General features: G+C 46.3%; 1 protein-coding gene across 1 annotated transcript; it reads right to left on the reverse strand.

Annotated features, from left to right (window-relative positions):
- Nucleotides 1-398: 398 nt before the first annotated feature.
- Nucleotides 399-18181, reverse strand: AKR1B10 (aldo-keto reductase family 1 member B10). The gene is made up of 11 exons (XM_084785235.1): nucleotides 18008-18181; nucleotides 13308-13447; nucleotides 11357-11524; nucleotides 9927-10043; nucleotides 8561-8638; nucleotides 5776-5898; nucleotides 5006-5112; nucleotides 4349-4430; nucleotides 3586-3669; nucleotides 2922-3004; nucleotides 399-712 (listed from the first exon to the last, which is right to left on the reverse strand). The coding sequence occupies exons 2-11, from the start codon at nucleotides 13371-13373 to the stop codon at nucleotides 670-672; spliced, it is 951 nt and encodes a 316-aa protein (XP_084641361.1). The 5' UTR covers nucleotides 13374-13447; nucleotides 18008-18181; the 3' UTR covers nucleotides 399-669.
- Between the last annotated feature and the right edge of the window lie 279 nt (nucleotides 18182-18460).

Genomic DNA, 18460 nt, shown 5'->3' on the forward strand with positions numbered 1-18460 from the left:
ATAAGATTTGGAGGAAGGAGGAGGAGGAGGAGGCGACCTAATTGCCTTGAGCGTTCTCTGAGCGCACCTTCCTGTGAAACTTAGTTTTAGCCACTTTACAAAGGAATCTTAGGAAAGCACGTTCTTGGATTCACTACGCCTCCTCCATTTCCTCCCATGCAAAATGTGAATTATAAGAATTGGCCCCACAGGGTGTGGTGGCGCATGCGTTTAATCCCAGGACTCAGGAGGAGGAGGCAGGCAGATCGCTGTGAGTTCGAGGCCAGCCTGGTCTATACATTGAGTCCAGGACAGCCAAGGCGTTAGAAACCTTGTCTTGAAACCCCTGGCCCTCCCCCCTTCAAAAAAAGAGTTGGACCCAACAAGTTTGCTCATTCAAAAATCACTTCAGAACGTGATGGGCATGTTTGTAAATATTATGATCTTTATTTTATCTTTTTGTCCTCAGTTCTTGGTTTGTGACAAACGTTTGGTCAGATCAAACTAGTGAAAGAAATGTCTATTTGCTCCTCCAAGTCACATTTCCTTGCCACAGTCTGCCCTTGGCTCAACACGAGGGCCTTAAACACAGCCTTGCCTACAGCACGACGTCAGGTAGGCTTGGCTCAAAGCGCACTCGAGTAGAGAGGTGTGCATCTCAGAGAGGAAGTCTGCTCCTGTGGTTCAGCCTCAGTAGTCTGCATTGTAGGGATATTCTTCCATGTTCACTGTCCTGCAGCAACAAACACGGAGAAAATGCTGCTGCCATCTGATAGGGTCCCAGGGATCCCAGGCTGGCTCCGAACTCACGATCCTCTGCCTCCAGTGGACTGTGATTACAGGCACGTGCCACCAGGCCTGGCTGTATTTTTTTTTTAATTATTTCTTTTATATATTGCTATTGTAATTATGTCGCTTCCCTCTCCCTTTTCCTCCTTCCAAAATCTCCCATATTCTCTCCCTTGATATCTTATGAATACATATGTGTATATATAAACATATGTGTATATATAAACATGTGTGTATCTAACAACGGTGAATGGAGAAGAGGAGGTCACGAATTTGAGAGAGGCCTGGTTTGGTAGACTATTGGGGATCCTACTCAAGGCTTCACACATACCGGACAAGCACCTCAGCTGAGCCTAGCACGTCGCCAGCCTAGGCATGTCTATATAGTAAACACAAGAAAGTACTTTCTGCGTGCTTTCTCAGGCTCTGATCACTCCCTGGAACTAAGGTATATAAGGGGCTCCCTCCATACCATGATCTTCCCCTTAAATGTATTAGCAGAGCATTTGATAAGAGGGCAGGGAAATATGCAGTAGCCAGGACATCAGAATAAGGTCATAATGGTAGGTTATTAGAAACCCGGCAGCCAGGCCGTGGTGGCACACACCTTTAATCCCAGCACTCGGGAGGGAGAGGCAGGACTCTGTGAATTCCAGGCCAGCCTGGTCTACAGGGAGGGTTCTGGGACAGCTAGGACTATGTGGAGAAACCCTGTCCTGAAAAAGCAAAGAAAAAAAAAAAGAAAGAAAGAAAAGAAAAGAAAAGAAAGGAAGAAAGAAACCTGGCACACAGTCAACAGCCTCCTCACAAATACTGTTTGAGTTCATTGCAGAAAAGTAGGAAATCGTGTTGAAATCAACAGATTGGTTGTTATATTAAACAAGGCAAGATAAGCCATGAGCTAGGATCTCTGATAAAACCTACATTTGTATTCAATGGACGTTCGCTGTTATTGGTATGGTCACCCCCTACTCTGTAGATGAGGAAATGGGCTGGGGAAGCTACAGATCCATCCAAGGCTTCACAGCTACTGAAGGACTGAAGTCTGGATTAGAAGCCAGCTGGGCTTACTTCTGAGTAGACCAATCAATTGCCTCCACTCATTTATGTAAATATCTCCTATTATCTATTTGTCAATTGAAAGGCATCACAAAGACATCTCAAGCCAAATCTTTGGCTTCTAAATGACAGTTCTGTTCTTGATTTGCTCATGCAAAAATGAAACCAGCCAACCAAAACCCTGATTATTAAGTTTCGGCAAATTCAGTTGGCTATTTACTATCAGAAGACAGCGCATATTATTAGCCTTTCTTCTGTGGGCTATTATCGGAGGCTCCCTATGGTCTCTCAGAGCAGAAACCAGTGTAGAACTTTTAAGACATGTCAGATTACAGCAGGCTCTGCTCACAGCCTCTCCTGGCTCCTAAATTCCAGTCTAAAACCAAAGTCCTCTTGGCCTGTACCACCTGCGTGTCCTTAGTTTAAAGCCCTCTCTGAATTCAGTTCTCCCCACCGTAGCCCTTCCTCATCTGCTGCAGCTGCCCTGGTCTCCTCACTCAAGTGCCCCAAATCCACTACCTCAGGGCGTTTGCACCCACTGTTGAAACTGCCCAGAAAGGTGGTCTCCTAACACTACGCGCACGAGCGATGCATCTCTCGCTGCATTCAGCTGTGACTTTATCAGCAAAACTGCCCCTGGGTCATCACATATGCAGCATCTATTCCACCAGCACGCCCTACTTCCTGCACCATTTACCTACTTTATTTTTCTCTACGGCATTTCTTACTGTCGGACATACATGCTTCTTCAGATAGTTCTAGAATACGAGAGTGGGAAACATGAAGTTTGTACAGTGTTATATACCAAACAACTAGAGCATAGCCCACATGGAGCATTGTGGTAAGTGAGTGAGCAGGTGGGCGAGTGCTCCGGCCTCCTGCAAGGGAACAGCATGTTGTTTCTTAAAACTCTGGCTCTCTGGGTTAACTTCAGAGAACTGGCAGCCATGAATTCCCATGACTTCCCATGACTCTTTACCTTTCACAACTTCTGAAACATAGTGTTTGAGGGTGACGTTTTCCTGGATGTCTCCCAACCCTCCTAGCTAGTCCCCTACAGCTCCAGAAAGCTCAGGAAATGCTGCCGCACTTACTCAGGCAGCAGGCAGGCTCTCCAGTTCCTGTTGAAGCTGAGGATGGCAGCCATCTCCTCATCACTCAGCTGGAAGTCAAAGACCTGGAAGGCAAGAGTCCCAAAGCAGCCTCAGCAGGGAAAGGGCTGGTCTCCGAGGCTGTAGGCATTCTTCTATGCACACAGAGGTTCACACTGCATACAAACCATTTTCTAGATTAAGACTGAATTATTTATAGGGCTCAGTCCAAAAAGGGAGGCCTTGGGCTTATAGTCACAAAATCTTAGTCTGTCCAGTGTCTAATCCTTGAGGGACACATGGATTCTTTCAGAAGGACATCCGTTCAAGTCCAGTCCATGCCTGGTCTCCAGGCATAAAAGGTTGCTGTGTACACCAGAACAGTCTGCACTTGGGCAGGGTAGTCTATGGCTCTTGATCGGAGTGCTCATGGGAAAGCCAGGGTCTTCTCAGTGGCATGGGGTACGCCTGTGTTCAGAGCTGCCAGGGTTTCTCTGGGCCCCACCCTCAGCCCATTTGTGGCTCAGCAATGTTGCAGCCAGCTCCCTGGCACAAGAGCTCACAAGAAGTCAGGGATGACACACAGATGATACAGGAAGGCGGTGAGAAAGGCTAACGAGAGTCTCCACGTCACACATACGTATCAGATGATTGGCCAGGATCTTACCTGAAAGTTCTCATGAATACGTGCTGGTGTCACGGACTTGGGGATCACCGCCACATTCCTCTGGATGTGGAACCGAATGAGAATCTGTCCACACAAAGTGAAGGCATGCGTTTACTAAGAGAGGACCGCGGTGCTTTACACGAGAATGACCCTGGACATAGGTGCATGTGTTTGAAAACTTGGTCCCCAGTTAGTAGAACTGTTTAGGAAGGATTAGGAACTGTGGCCTGGTTGGGGGGGTGGTGGTAAGATTTCAAGACTTCTGGCATTCCCAGTGTGCTCTCAGCTTCCTGTTTGTGGGTTGAGACGTGAGCTCTTAGCTGCTCCGCCAGCACCATGCCTGCCTGCCTGTCTGCCTGCTGCCACTGTGTCCCAGCGTGATGGCAACGGGCTCCTATCCCCCTGGAACTGTAAGCTCCAAATAAACCCTTTTTTCTATTAGCTGTCTTGGTCATGGAGTCTTACCACAGCAATAGAAAACTAACCAATTGAGACAAGGATTATCTCTGCATCTCCCTCTGGCTTATTTATCTCCCTTAATCCTAAAGGCAACACCATGATTTCTCTAGTTAGGGGTGAGGACATGACAGGAAGCTGATGAAGTGGTCCTTGTTTGATACCAGTCTTATTTCCTGGAGATGCAAATAGACTTAACATTTCCCATTTCTTTCTCTCCAAGGGATTAAAAGAAGGCAACACAAAGAATAAAACAAGACTGTAAGAGTGGATTGTGGGGTAAAGAGGAGGAGGCACCATATTTGACCTGGGCTGAGGTTTTCTTGTGCTTTGCGGCAATCTCTTTAATCTTGGGGTCCTCTAGTAGTGAAGGGTCCTCTGGCTTGGCCCTAAAGGCAGAAGGGTAGCTGGAGTGAATAAGTCACCAGAGTTGTTACATGCCAATGACCCCCATTTCCATGACAGTATTAAGGCTGAGTGAGCATCACAGCCTTCTCCATGTGCAAAAGAGGCAGGGGAGCCACCTGAAAGCTTTGTGTCTTTCCTGTGGTCCCAGCCATAGACTCTGGAGCCTCAGGAATTTGTAAAATGTGCATTAAATAGCAAGAACAAAGCACTATTAAGAGGTAAGACAACCGGGCGTGATGGCACATGCCTTTAATCCTAGCACTCGGGAGGCAGATGGATCACTGTGAGTTCAAGGCCGGCCTGGTCTACAAGCGAGTGCAGGATAGCCAAGGCTACACAGAAAAAAGACACCTTGTCTCCTTTTTTTTAAAAAAAAAAAAGTGTTTTCCCCCACCTCCACTCACCATGCAATCCTATTTGGATGTGTCAGATGTATTGCCATAGGTACATTTTTTTCCAGGCGCATAAGACATGTATACCAATAATAACCAATTATTAAACAATAATTTAAAGAGTGATAAAATAAAGTCACTACTCTGAAGCCTCCCTCTCTCACCAAGGTCTGTCTGGCGAGCCCAGGGGACTGTAGGCTGTGATGGTGATGCCCTTGGAGTGACAGTACTGGATCAGCTTTTCCTGGGTGAGGTATGGGTGGCTCTCAACCTGCAAGAGAGAACACCTCCATCACTGGGGAAGTAGGCCTGCTTTCTGAGAGGCTCAGAGGGAACTTCAGACAGCAAGAAAAGACCAATACAAAACAGCCGGGTGCATGCCTTTAATCCCAGCACTCGGGAGGCAGAGGCAGGCGGATCGCTGTGAGTTCGAGGCCAGCCTGGTCTACAAAGAGAGTCCAGGACAGGCAAGGCTACACAGAGAAACCCTGTCTCTTAAAAAAAAAAAGGAAAAAAAAAAGAGAGAGAAAAGAGACCAACACAAAGGCCAGTTACAACCCACTGATAGATGAGCTACAAACCAGACCCAGAGGTCTACCTCCCACCTCCCTAAGCATCCTGAACTCTGGCCCCTGAAAGAAGACTCACCAGGCGGTGGTGGCTCATGCCTTTAATCCCAGCACTTGGGAGGCAGAGACAGGTGGATTGCTATAAGTTCAAGGCAAGGCCAGCCTGGTCTATAAAGCAAGTCCAGGACAGTCAAGGCTACACAGAGAAACCCTGTCACAAAAAACCAAAGAAGAAGAAGAAGAAGAAGAAGAAGAAGAAGAAGAAGAAGAAGAAGAAGAAGAAGAAGAAGAAGAAGAAGACTGAGTCCCCTGGCCCACAAATGTTACAGCAGGCACAGAGCAGGACCTGCACACACAGAACGCACCTGGTTGGTCACTGGCTTATGTTTGAGTCCAGGCTTGTTCAGGAGCCTTTCAATCTGGAGGTGGTTGAAGTTGGAGACGCCCAAGGCTTTCACTAGCCCCTGGTCCACCAGTTCCTCCATGCCCTGTCGCCAAGAGGAATATCGTTTAGATGGCTGTAGGATGACAGGGATGCTGGCTTGGTTTGGTCCTGAGATAAGAAGAATAGCTAAACAACCCTCCGGGTTCTAGTTGAGCTGTAGCATTAAAAAGAAATGGCAATCCTGACAGTGGATGCCCTTCAAGGGGCAGAAGCTATCAGGAGTATGTGCACTCTGCCCTCACTCATCCAAATCTGAGTAGACAGAGCAAATAGGCTCACTCACTTCTGCCTTCTGTCTTCCCAAACTTCTGTGTGTGTGTGTGTGTGTGTGTGTGTGTGTGTGTGTATGTATGTGCGCGCGCGTGCGCGCGCGTGGGCGCGTGTACATCAGAGAGGAGAGAGAGAGAGAGTGGGGCTGACACGAGGGCCATGAAACCACTCTATTATTGGGATACATCTCTAGCCTCTTTTCTTTTCATTTTAAAATTTTGATATACGGTCTCTCTAATGATCCAGGATAGCTGTGAGCTTCTTCTGCAGCCCAGGTAGGCTTCAAACTTGTGATCCTCCTGCCTCGACCTCCTGCACCTGGGTTACAGGCCTGTGTCGTCAGAACTGGCTTCCTAACTGGGTTCTGACCCCACTTTCCTCTGACAAATTGTTTTCCAGTGGGGAAGCACACAGACACCAGACCCTGGCAGGGCACACAGCCTAGGGTTAAGTGGGTCTGAAATCTGGCCAGGTTCCCATTTGCCACAACTGTGACTGCATTAACCCTGAGAAAAGGTACACACTGAAATAATTATTTGCCCAGAATGAGCAATTTACAAATTTGTCAAGTGATGATATAGCAGATAGTGGCAGCCACAAGTTCAACATGTATTTATAATTCATTTCTGAGAGGTTCCTGCCTAGAGTTTGCAGAGCACAGCGTGCCTCTTTCCCTGAGCCACTGGACTTTACAATGAGACAAGCAGCACATGATTTCTCGGAATCTTATCATGGCTCGCTTAAAACCAGCTCGTTTACTTTTTCTCTGTTGGTGTTTGCAAGAGGCTATAGTGGCAGGCAGAGATTTATTTTTAGAGAAAAGCATCCATGACTTAGTCAGTGTTTGAACATTAATTATGTATATCAAGTATTGGACTGACTTCTCAAAGGAGCAGAACTGACAGAGTGCATGGTTTGATTTTCAAAAGCAAAGTACTTGTGTTTCTCATGTTTACATATATGTTCTCTGCCTGCAAAGCACTGTGCTAATGGTTCTGGTAGCTGGACTAATGAGTCAGATAGATCTGAGCCTAATTCTGATTATGCCACACCCCTGTTCCACCTCCTGACCACGTCCCAATTCTCAAGGTCATCGGCTTCAACATGTTTACATGGGAAAAGTAGCATTTCCCAAGCATGTTACCTCTCGTGTTCCTTGTCACACCCTCACGGATATAAATCAGTAAAATGTGTTATGTGAGTGTGTACATGATATGAGTACACGCTTATGTGTGTGTTCCTGTGTGTGTGCGCGCGTGTGCCTGTGTGTATGTGTATGTGTGTGTTCCTCTGCATGTGTATGTGTGTGTGTATGTGTGTGTGTGTGTGTGTGTGTGTGTAGGCACACATGCCACAAGTATGCAGAGGTCAAAGGACAACCTCATGTGTTGTTCCTCACATTTCACATTGTAGGAGACAGGGTTTCCTTGTTTTTTTGTTTGTTTTTGCTTTTGTTTTTTTGTTTTTTTTTTTTGAGACAGGGTTTCTCTGTGTAGCCTTGGCTATCCTAGACTCACTTTGTAGACCAGGCTGGCCTCGAACTCACAGACATCCATCTGCCTCTGCCTCCCGAGTGCTGGGATTAAAGGCATGCGCCACCACTGCCCAGCAGTTTCCTTGTTTTTCATCTCTGTGTGTGCTAGAGTAGCTGGCCAGAGATTGTCAGGGATTTTACATCCTCTTGCTTTCCTTTTGTCATATGGGCACTGGAGTTACAGACACGAGCTTCCATACCTGGCTTTGTATGGGTTCTGGGTCACCCATGTAGCTAGCACTGTACCACTGAGCCTTCCCACCGGCCCCTACGTAAGAGGAAACTGGCTTCAAGGAGTTAATTTTTTTCCCTAGGCTAGCTGGGCATGGTGGTGTATGCCTTTAATGCCAGCACTGGAAGGCAAAGGAAGGCAGATCTCTAAGTTCGAGGATACCCAGGGCTGCAGGGAAACCTTGTCTTGAAAACCCAAAGTTAATAATAATCATAATAAAATTTCCCTAGGCTGCTCAGCTAATATGTGCAAACCAAGGCCATACCCTATACCAAGTGCCTGCCCTTAGTTTCAAAACAGTTTACCACAGACTGAGGAACACTATATTTCCTGTCTCGATTGAGGGCCTATTGTCACCTCAAAAAACACAGATGATTGTAATCTCAGCACATAGGAGCAGAGGCTGATGGATCTCTGTGACCTCCAGGCTAGCCAAGGATACACAGTGAGACCCTGTCTCAAAAACAAACAAACAGTAGATGATTCTGGATTGAACCCTAAATCCAAGCACTGTGAGGAAGGTGTCAGAAGAAGTAGAGAAACACAGAAACAGAATTGCACACACAAGGTACATGGGCCTGCTCAGAACACAAGGACCACACACAAGGCACGTGGGCCTGCTCAGAACACAAGGGCAGTCTCCACTGCACAGTAGAAGCCGGAACCTACCTCCCAGGCATCCAAGAACGTTGTTTTACTGGTGAGGATATTGCCTTGATCATCTTTGGGGAATAACTCCTTTCCCGGCTGTAAATACAAAACAAAACACCCCTTGGTTGTGCCTGTTCCTGTGAAGCACTGCCCCAGGCCAAGGAAATACCAAGTAGCCACGCTTGCTTAGTACTTGGCCAGGCTCTGGAGAAGGACGCACTTGCAGACATAAAACTTCATCAGCTTCTCTATCCCAACCTACTGTGGTTAGGTAAATCCTAAAATATGGTAATTGGGGATAGAGAAATGGCTCAGAGGTTAAGAGCACTGACTGCTCTTCCAAAGGTCCTGAGTTCTATTCCCAGCAACCACATGGTGGCTCACAACCATCTCTAATGTGATCTGATGCCCTCTTCTGGCCTGCAGGTGTACATGCAGGCAGAGCACTGTATACATAATAAATAAATCTTTTTTTTTTTTTAATTATGGAAACTGCTGAAACGGTTCCCAAATCTGCTTTTATACATCATAGACACGATCGGGAATTTCCATCACCTTGGAAACTAGCACAGCGTGTAACTAGTATTTGGACCCACATAAACATGGAGGAAATTTTAATTTCAAGATCACTAGGCAAGCGGTAGATTTGAAGATCTTAAGGATATCGTTTGGTGAAGATAGTAACCCTATCCAGTCCTTGGAAGGCCAAGACCTTGGATAGCTACTGTCACACTAGTTGTCCATGAGGGGAGCACCCTGAGAATTTACACCCCTCAACCTCTCAGCCAAAAGCAGCAGCAAAGTTCCAGATACTGAGTAGGGGTTATTTGTGTATTCTTTGTGTGTGTGTGTGTGTGTGTGTGTGTGTGTGTGTGTGTGTGTGTGTGTGTGAACTGACTACTTCCAAGTGTCACCATAATTGGTTCAGCCATTCCCTAGGCATGCTTTCATGGGCAGGAGACTAGGCTTGTTTTGATGGGCAGAAGCCTAGGCATGCTTTGATGGGCAGGAACACTGAACCCTGAAATACAGTATGCAAGAACATCCCAAGACACTGTTTTTGTTGTTGTTGCTGGGGTTTTTGTTTGGTTTTGGTTTTAGTTTTTGGGAGGCAGGGTTTCTCTGTGTAGACTTGGCTGTCCTGAACTCACTTTGTAGATCAGGCTGGCCTCGAACTCACAGAGATCCTCCTGCCTCTGCCTCCCAGAGAGCTGGGATTACAGGTGTGTGCCACCGTACCCAGATCCCAGGACACCTTTCGAGAGGACATCCATGGACATAGTCAACAGGAAATTGACAGGATCACCCGCGCCCCCCCCCCCCCCCCCCCCGTTATCACAGCCCCGTGTCAGCGGCAATGGATAGGTACAAGGAGCGCGCAAACCTGAAGTCCCTGTGGCCAGTGAATGAGATAGAGGTCCAGATAGTCCAGCTTCAGATCGGAGAGGGTTTTCTGGAAGGCTTCCTTCAGCAGCTTTCTCTCAAAGCAGGTGGGCCACAGCTGCAGAGTGCGACGGCAGGGGCATTAGGAACCCGAGAGAAAGAGCCACACTGCCCTCACCCTCCCTGCTCAGAGGTGTGCAGTCTGATCTCACCTCAGGTCAGATGATTTATATTTAACCAAACTGCCTAATTAACATACATGATCTGGTACACACGGTTCCTTGGGCTCAGTGAGGTCATTTCCTAAGTGCTTAGGGTGATATGTTTTTCCATGCTTGTAACATTCTGTGTGTTTCTTAGATCACTTAGCATTCTGATGCTATCTAGGGGGATAGTCCCATGTCCCTAAGATGTCAGGCCCTAATGGTGAGTCACAAGGAATTAAGTGGCCACCTTGTACATGAGTCTGTCTCTCACATCAGGTGCAGTTTCCAGGTGGGCAGAATGTTCCAGCTAGTTATAGCCAGTCAACAATCTCACACTCTACACTCCCCTCTCTCTCTCTTTTTTTAAAACAGTACTTTAGAATTCATCCTTATTGAGATAAAAATATACTCCTATATAAAACATATGTTCTTCTATATTAATATGCTCCTATATTAAAAACATGCTATCTTGAGCCAGGCATTGGTGGTGCACACCTTTAATCCCAGCACTCAGGAGGCAGAGGCAGGCAGATCCCTGTGAGGTCGAGGCCAGCCTGGTCTACAGAGTGAGTCCAGGACAGCCAAGGCTACACAGAGAAACCCTGTCTCAAAAAACCAAAACAAACAAACAAAAAACTCAAAACCCATGCCCATTGCTCTCTCTACATAGCCGCTGAGAACACAGGGCTGACTAGCATGGCTCAGGGCCATCGCCTTTGTGAAAAGATTTATTTTATTTGTTATTTATGTGTAGCATGCACGTACACATGGACGTGAGTGGGTGCCTGTAGAGGCCTGAAGAGGGTGTTGGATTCTTTGGAGTTTGAGTTACAGGAGTTGTGGGTGATCTGATATTGGTGCTGGGAACCAAATTATGGTCTTCTGCAAAAGCTGTAAGTACTCTTAACCTCTGAGCCATCTCTCCAGCCCCAGGACTCACCCCTGAGGGGATCCCTAGCTTCTGACTGGGCAGAGAGATCTCACTTACAGAAGGCATGAAAGTCAAGAATACTGCAGTCTCAAAGGAGCAGACACAGGAGGATGGACCAGCAGCATCCTGGTAGCAGCAGAGTCTTATCAGTACTGACTCAGGTGTGGATAGCTTACACCCACAGACTTTACAACAGCAAGGAAGGAGGTTAGGAGGAGATGGGAAGGGCTCTTGGTGGGGACCAGAGTCTTCCCACGTGCTTCGAAGTGACACCCACCAAGTGGGTCATTGTACCTTGCTGACCACGAAGAGGTCCTCTCTCTTCACAACGTTCTCCTTCATCTTTTCCTGAATGGCTTCTCCAACCTCATTCTCGTTGTAATATGCATACGCACAGTCAATATGGCGGTACCCAGCATCAATGGCCGCCTTCACAGCTTCCTTGACTTGCCCGGGGGGAGACTGAAAGGCAACAGAAAACGCCGTTGGGTGCTCTTATAGCAACAGGCTCCACACAGCCCAGTGTCGCCAAACCACTGGACTGCTCAGGGACACTGGAGAAGAAAACAAACTTTTCAAAGGAGAAAAAGTGACGGGTAATATTCACCCATCCTGTCTACCCATCCACCTGATCTTAAACAAAGGATCTCCTTTTTCTAGTATGACAGATGGCTAAAAGCCAAATAGAACTCTGAGGAGATCCCGAGGAATCTCAGCCCCAGACCATGATAAGACCGTGAAGAATGACCGGTGTGTGATACATCATCTAGTGTACAGGGCTGCGCTCACAAATGAAATATAATTAACTTTTTTTTTTATTAACAAAAAGCCAAACCACTGGGTATGGTGGCCCATGTGTGTAATCCCAGTACTGGAGAAACAATGGACCAGGGGGACTGTGAGTTTGAGGCTAGCCTGGGGGACATAATTGTCCTCAAAACATACATGCAAAAAAGCCTTCAATCAACAAACCAAACAACCAAACAAAAAAACCCTTCTCTCACCCAATCTAGGGACATCTTGGTTAAGAGTCAAACACAGGAAAGCACTAGAGAGATAAGCAGTCTGTTTCCCTGGACAGGAAATGGCCTCTCGCAGTTCAGAAGTCCCCGCCAGATCAGAACAGACTCTTTCGAGCTAATACCACCTCCTTGTCGTGAAAACGACTCCCCTGTCAAGCTCTCCATAACTTTGAAATTCTGAGACTTTCTTCTGGAAAGAGTCCTTGTTGGCTTGGTAGAACGTGATATTTCTAATTTGGAGCAAATTCAAGTAGGATTTTATTAAACCCAGTGCTGAAACAAATAGTGTCTTACCTCTGTCCCATGAGCAGATGAAAAAAACAAACAAACAAAACAAAAAACAAACAGAAACTGAAAGGGAAACAAAACAAAACAAAACAAAACCACCACAAAAAAACAGCACAAAGAATGAGAGAGGCTAAGCCACCAGAGCAGGGGCAGGAGGATTGCAAGTTGAAGGCCAACCTAAGCTACACAGTAAGTTCTAGGACGGCCTGAACTCTAGTGTAAGGTCCAGTCTCCAGAAATCAAATAGAGAGAATCCTGGAAACAAGCGGGCCACTGTCCTGTGTGTTATCACTGAGGGAAACAAATGCGAAGGCAGAGTTAGAAGCCGGGACAATGTTGGGCTTGTCTTAACAGAGGCTGGGAAATCTGCTTCCCCAGAAAATGGGATGGACCTTGGGGCATTCTGCCAGGAGAGTAACGCAGCCAGGCAGGACATGGGCCCAGGCTCTGTGGTCCTCGTGCTTGGAGTTTAACATGCACAGGGACAGCATGGAGTCTCGGCAAAAAGTGCAGGTGCCGGTAGCCTGAGCCGGGGTCTGAGAGTCTGCCTTTCCCACAGGCTCCCAGGCCAGACGCTGCAGATGGAGTCCTTGCCCTCGGGCAGCCAGGGGGAGCTGGGTCATTTGGAGCTCAGTGTCCTGCCTCTGAGTGACTCAGCCAGAAAAGCAAAACAACAGTCAAGACTAATAAAATGTTGTGTGTCTTATAAGTTCAGAGGAAAGTTTGCTAAGTTTGCCAAGCCCTGAGACAGCGTGCAACGCGACACTTGTTAGGGAAGATAGCATCACTGCCTGGGACAGTCTGTCAGAGCTTTGACGCCTGAAGCACTCACAAAAGCCAAAAGCAACTTGGGTCCTGGTTCTACGGTTCCAACACATCCCCCAAAACCCCCTTCCCACTTGAAAGAAGCAGGTGTCCCAGGATTGCACACTCACCTTCCAGGTGCCCAGACCCACAATGGGCATCTTGGCTTTGGTACTGAGCTCCACAAAGGCAGCCATGGTTGCTGGGGAAATCTTTCTGAGAGAGTAGATGTCTGTGTCCTGGTTAAGGAAGTTGGTGAAGTCCTTGTGTCCTGGATGAAGAGGCAGGCTATTAACTGCAGGAGCAAGCTGCCACACCCAGGGGCGGGCTCTGAGCAGGAAGTTCATCTCAGTCTTTTGTAAGGCTGAAGAGTGAGTGAAGATTAGTCACAGTCTTCCCATACCCCAGTGGGAAGTCTCCCTGATGCAGAGTATGAATTACTTTGGGAGTGCTACTTAGAGGTTTAGGAGCCTAAGTAACACGGTGAAAGGTCCTTCAGGCTGCCTTGCTAGCTTTGTTTGAGTTACCACACCGTGTGGAGAATAGTGAGGTTGAAGCAAGGGAAGGCTTTCAGAGGCAAAATGAGGCTTGCATAGAGTACTTTGAAGTAACTGTTGTTGGTCACAAAAAATCAGTGACAGAGGTGTGTGTGTGCGTGTGTGTGTGTGTGTGTGTGTGTGTGTGTGTGTGTGTGTGTGTGTGTGAACTTAAAAGACAGTTGGGCAGATGTTGTTTCAGGGGAGAGAGAGACAGAAAAGAGAGGGGAGGGGAGGATAGACCAGACCAGAAAGAGACTTTGAGTGAGACTATGGTGTTCTGGAAGTGTTTGTTTTCTAACCACCTTTTTTTTTCTTTTTTCTTTTTTTCTTTTTTTTAGTTTTACTCATCTAATTGCTGGAAGATTGTGAAAAACAAAATTCCCTTGTTAACCTCCAAGACAGGATCATTTCTTTGATAATATTCTCTCCCTCTTCCTGTCTGTCTGTCTCTGTCTCTGTCTCTGTCTCTGTCTCTGTGTCTCTGTCTCTGTCTCTGTCTCTGTCTCTGTCTCTGTCTCTGTGTCTCTGTCTCTCTGTCTCTGTCTCTGTCTCTGTCTCTCTCTCTCTGTCTGCCTGTCGTCTCTCTCTCTCTCTCTCCCTCCTTCTGTCCCTCCCTCCTTCTTTCCTTCCCACCTTCCTTCTCTGGATTTGATCAGTTGTATTTATAATGAAATTTTATATTTTTTTGTGATTACATTTAAAAACCAGACTTTTGTGATTATAAATATTATATATCACTAAGGAAAATGGGAAAAAGAAAGGCAGTTTAAGGGCTGGAGAGATGGCTCAGGGGTTAAAAGCACTAAGCACTCACTGTCTGCTCTTCCAAAGGTCCTGAGTTCAATTCCCAGCAACCACATGGTGGCTCATTACCATCTATAATGACCTCTGATGCCCTCTTCTGGTGTACATGAAGATAGTGTGCTTGTATACATAAAATAAATAAATAAATCATTTTTAAAAATAGGAAATATAAAACGCCTTTATTCCTGTCACTCGAGAGGTCATTGCCTAGCGCTCTTTCCTCCGATCTTTTTTTCTGCACGCGTTAGTTCTATGTACTGCAGTCACATTTTAAAGTTGGCACCATAAGACAAGCTTTTCTACACATTTATAGTAAGTCATTTTAAAATTGCTTTTATGCGAAACATTTTAATATTGTATTCTATTTTGTCATCATTATATTATATCATTTCCACTATTCTTTGGATATCCACTTGATTTCTAGCTAGTTTCTAGTATACATCAATAATATTTCAAGAAATATCATTGCAATGAGGCACTGGGCTGAGTGTCCTTATGATAGATATTTAGAAGTAGGAGCATAAAATCAAAGGAAATTTATTTCAGTTCATCATATGAGGCCTAGGTCCAACTGATATTTTTTCTAAATGGAAATTTTTTCTTGTCATTTATAGAATAATATATTTTTACCTCCATATTTATGATTCTTTAATAATAACCATATATAAATATTCTTGACTTTTACTTTATTGATATTATAAAACTAATGCATGCCCTCTATGAAGAAGAAAAAACAGAGTAAACAAAAGATTTTTTAGGGTTTGTAAGAGAATAAAAATTGTCATATTTCTAGTTTAGAGATAATTATCATTGGTAGTATTGTGGTATAACTGGAGTACCCAGCTGACTGGAGAAGTCCCAGGTCAAAGCAACACTGTACCCTGTTTCCCAAAGCGAACCTAGAAATATCAAGCCAGGATAGAAGCCCTGACCCAAGGATGCCTTCAGTGACAGTGGCAGGTAGTAGGCATGTGCCTGAGGCATCTTAGTGCATCCCCAGCACAGAGGGGCAGATTTGTCTGGGGATGCTGGCTGAGGGGAGATACAAACTGCTCAGAAATATTACTAGTCTACACTGTTAAGTTGCAGTGTGTATACAACGTATACTCAAGATAGACAGAGCCAAGGTCAAAGCTCTGTGTCTAAGGATTTGATGATGATATGGACATTTTAATAAGGCTGACTACTGCTGAGGACCCAACAAATCAGTTCATAGGATGACAAACTTCAGGTAGATGGCACAACTCCCAACCAAGACTTACAACTCACACTGTGACATGTTTTTAATGTGTTCTCCCACCCCACTGAAATCCCACTGACACCTAGAGAGAGAGAATCCTAAATATAGTAGATTTTAATCCATACGTAAAGGTAACAGTGAAATATAAATGCCAGCAGCAAGCTAGAGTGAAAAGGCTATATGTGTTTAGCCTAAAGATGTTGCATACTTTCATGTTGGCTAACTAGACAACTCTGTGGTCCAAGGAATGTCAGAGTTCCCTTAGGCTATCTGTAATTCTCTTTACAGTCATTTTTGTTTTAATCTGACCTAATACCCAGACTTCTAGGCAAAACCCCAGGTATCTCAAAGCTTCTAGCATCTGAATGTCCACCTCAGAACGGACAAAGCCACACTGACTCCCACAGAGGAGAGCTGTCTGGCTTGCTGTATCGCACATGGCGGAGGCTTCCACCAGTATAACTGACAGTGTTGGCTAGTGGGTTGCCCCTTAGGCTCTCCTGTCTTACCCTTTCCCCTTTCCCTTCCCCTTCTCTTCTTTCCTTTCTCTTGCAGCCAAGGCCTGCCCCAAACCAGCTGAGGATGGCCTTGGCCTCTCGATCTTTTCATCTCACTGAGTATTGGAATTACAGGTGTGGACTGCATAAGCCTCTGTTTCCTGTCTTCGTAATGTCCAGTGGCATTAAGAGAGATGGCTCAGTGGGTAGATCATCCTGCACCCACACTGGCAGCTCACAACCACCTGCAACTCCAGTTCTAGGGGATCCAACATGTTCTTCTGGACCCCTTGGGCATCTTCACTCTGGTACATATGTCCACACATGTCTACACAATTATACAGCAAATAAACATTTTAAGCCTTTCCAGATTTCTGTTCCATAGCATAACGGTGTGCACTCAGGAAACTTCTGTCCCATGAGTGGTTTGGAGGCTCATTTCTGTTTTCCCAATTACTATTCCAATTACTTATCCACTTCCTTCCGGAAGCACTTAGAGGGGTCCTCATGCTGATTTTTCTGCTGGCTCACTGTGAGTCAGCAATTTAACCAGAGCTGCGTATTGGAAGGCTAGTTAATGTAAACAGGAACTTGGGGGGGCGCGAGGGTTGGGGGGCAGGGGAGGGAGGGAACCGAGGGGGACGTTTTGGCCTGTTGAGTGTTTCCAGAGGAGAGGGGAACAGAGGAGTCTTGGCTGTAAAGAGCACCATTCTGGATTCAATTCAAGTGGCGTTGGAACAGTTCTGACCTGACTGGAGCCCGATATAACAGTGACTCAGGGACAATGACATGGGCTTTGTCATGGTGTGACATCATTTTGGGTTGACACAGCAAAGTATCTGTGTGTGTGTGTGTGTGTGTGTGTATTAGTGGCAGGCAGTTTTGCTTGTTTTTTCCTTTAAGATTGTATGTATGTATGTATGTATGTATGTATGTTTGTATGTGTGAATGTTTTGTCTGCATCTATATCTGTGCACGTGCATGCCTAGTGCCATTGGGTCCCCTGGGGCTGGGGTTACTGATAGTTGTGAGCCACCACGTGGGTGCTGGGAATCAACCCCAGGTCCTCTAGAAGAGAAGGTGGTGTCCTTACCCACTGAGCTATCTCCTCTCCAGCCCGTGGGCTGAGTCGACTATATAAAGTCTTGTTTAGATACTTTCTAGCTTCCTTAATTTTCCAATTTACTCCTGGTTTATACTTAATTTTATTTCTGTTGTATATGTGTACACCCATGTGCATTAGTGAGTGCACGTGGCCTTGGTGAACATATGGTTATCAGAGGACAACTTTCAGAAGCTGTTTCTCCCCCTTAGGCTTGCAGGGTCCGTTACAGGGGAATTTCCAGTCTGGGAGAATCAAGAAGATCCTCCTGCCTAAATGCTGTCGGCCTGGCTATTGGCGTATTTCACATACGCCCCGCCTCTCTGACAGTTTTAGTGATGTCCCTCGCAGGACTGAGAACAAGTTGAAGGCTCTGCCACAGGTACACTATGAGCAGCTGGAGATGGCCAAGCAGACAAAGCCATCGGACATTATTATAGCCTCACTTGCTGGGCAAGTTTGCCCAGGCTGTTTGCAATAGCTTAGTCTGTCAGACACATGTGATCAAGAACGCACGTGACCAAGCCATTCATGTATTTTTTAAATGCATAAGTTTAATTGAAAACTACATTGACTCAGAGTTAATAGAGCTTTTAGTAATGAAACTGCTCCTTTGAAAGACCCTGCCCGCTTTCCAAGTTGTCCCTACCTTGTAGTAGGCTCTGCTTGTCAGGAATTTCTAGAAGAATGACCACGTCACCAGCACTTGCTCCTAGGGGCGCCTCATCACTGGAGTCTCTGCTGCGATGCAGCCTCTGCTATCTAGACATCCCTGCTGGAGTCAGACTGGAGCGCAGAAATTACCTTCTGTACTGAAAAGGAGCAGGAGTTTGGTGGAGGGCATCTCGAACTCCTGATGCCCACCTCCCACCCCACCCACATACAGAAAGGAGGGGCTGCGTAGCTCAGGGCAGCCTGGACAGGGGAGGTTAGTTAAGCCGAGAGGCAACGCTATGGGAGATATTTGCTGTCCCATGGGCCGTTCCTAGGTGTAGCTAGCTTCTGGCGTTGTTTGTGGAATGTGACCTCTCCCGCACCCTTAGGCTACTGAGCCCTCAGGATGTCAGTTGCTTGCTAGATCATTGTCTCTGTATGCAAGAGT

This window comes from Acomys minous, assembly GCF_964271855.1.
Source record: "Acomys minous genome assembly, chromosome: 6".
NCBI classification, from domain to species: domain Eukaryota; kingdom Metazoa; phylum Chordata; class Mammalia; order Rodentia; family Muridae; genus Acomys; species Acomys minous.

Excerpts from the sequence above, each read along its gene's own strand:
- AKR1B10 (XM_084785235.1), bottom strand. The coding sequence starts at position 13,373 with ATGGCTGCCTTTGTGGAGCTCAGTACCAAAGCCAAGATGCCCATTGTG. Across the intron at positions 11,525-13,307 it reads TGGGTCTGGGCACCTGGAAG|TCTCCCCCCGGGCAAGTCAA; the intron begins GTGAGTGTGCAA and ends GTTGCCTTTCAG. Across the intron at positions 3,005-3,585 it reads GTATTCATGAGAACTTTCAG|GTCTTTGACTTCCAGCTGAG; the intron begins GTAAGATCCTGG and ends CTTGCCTTCCAG.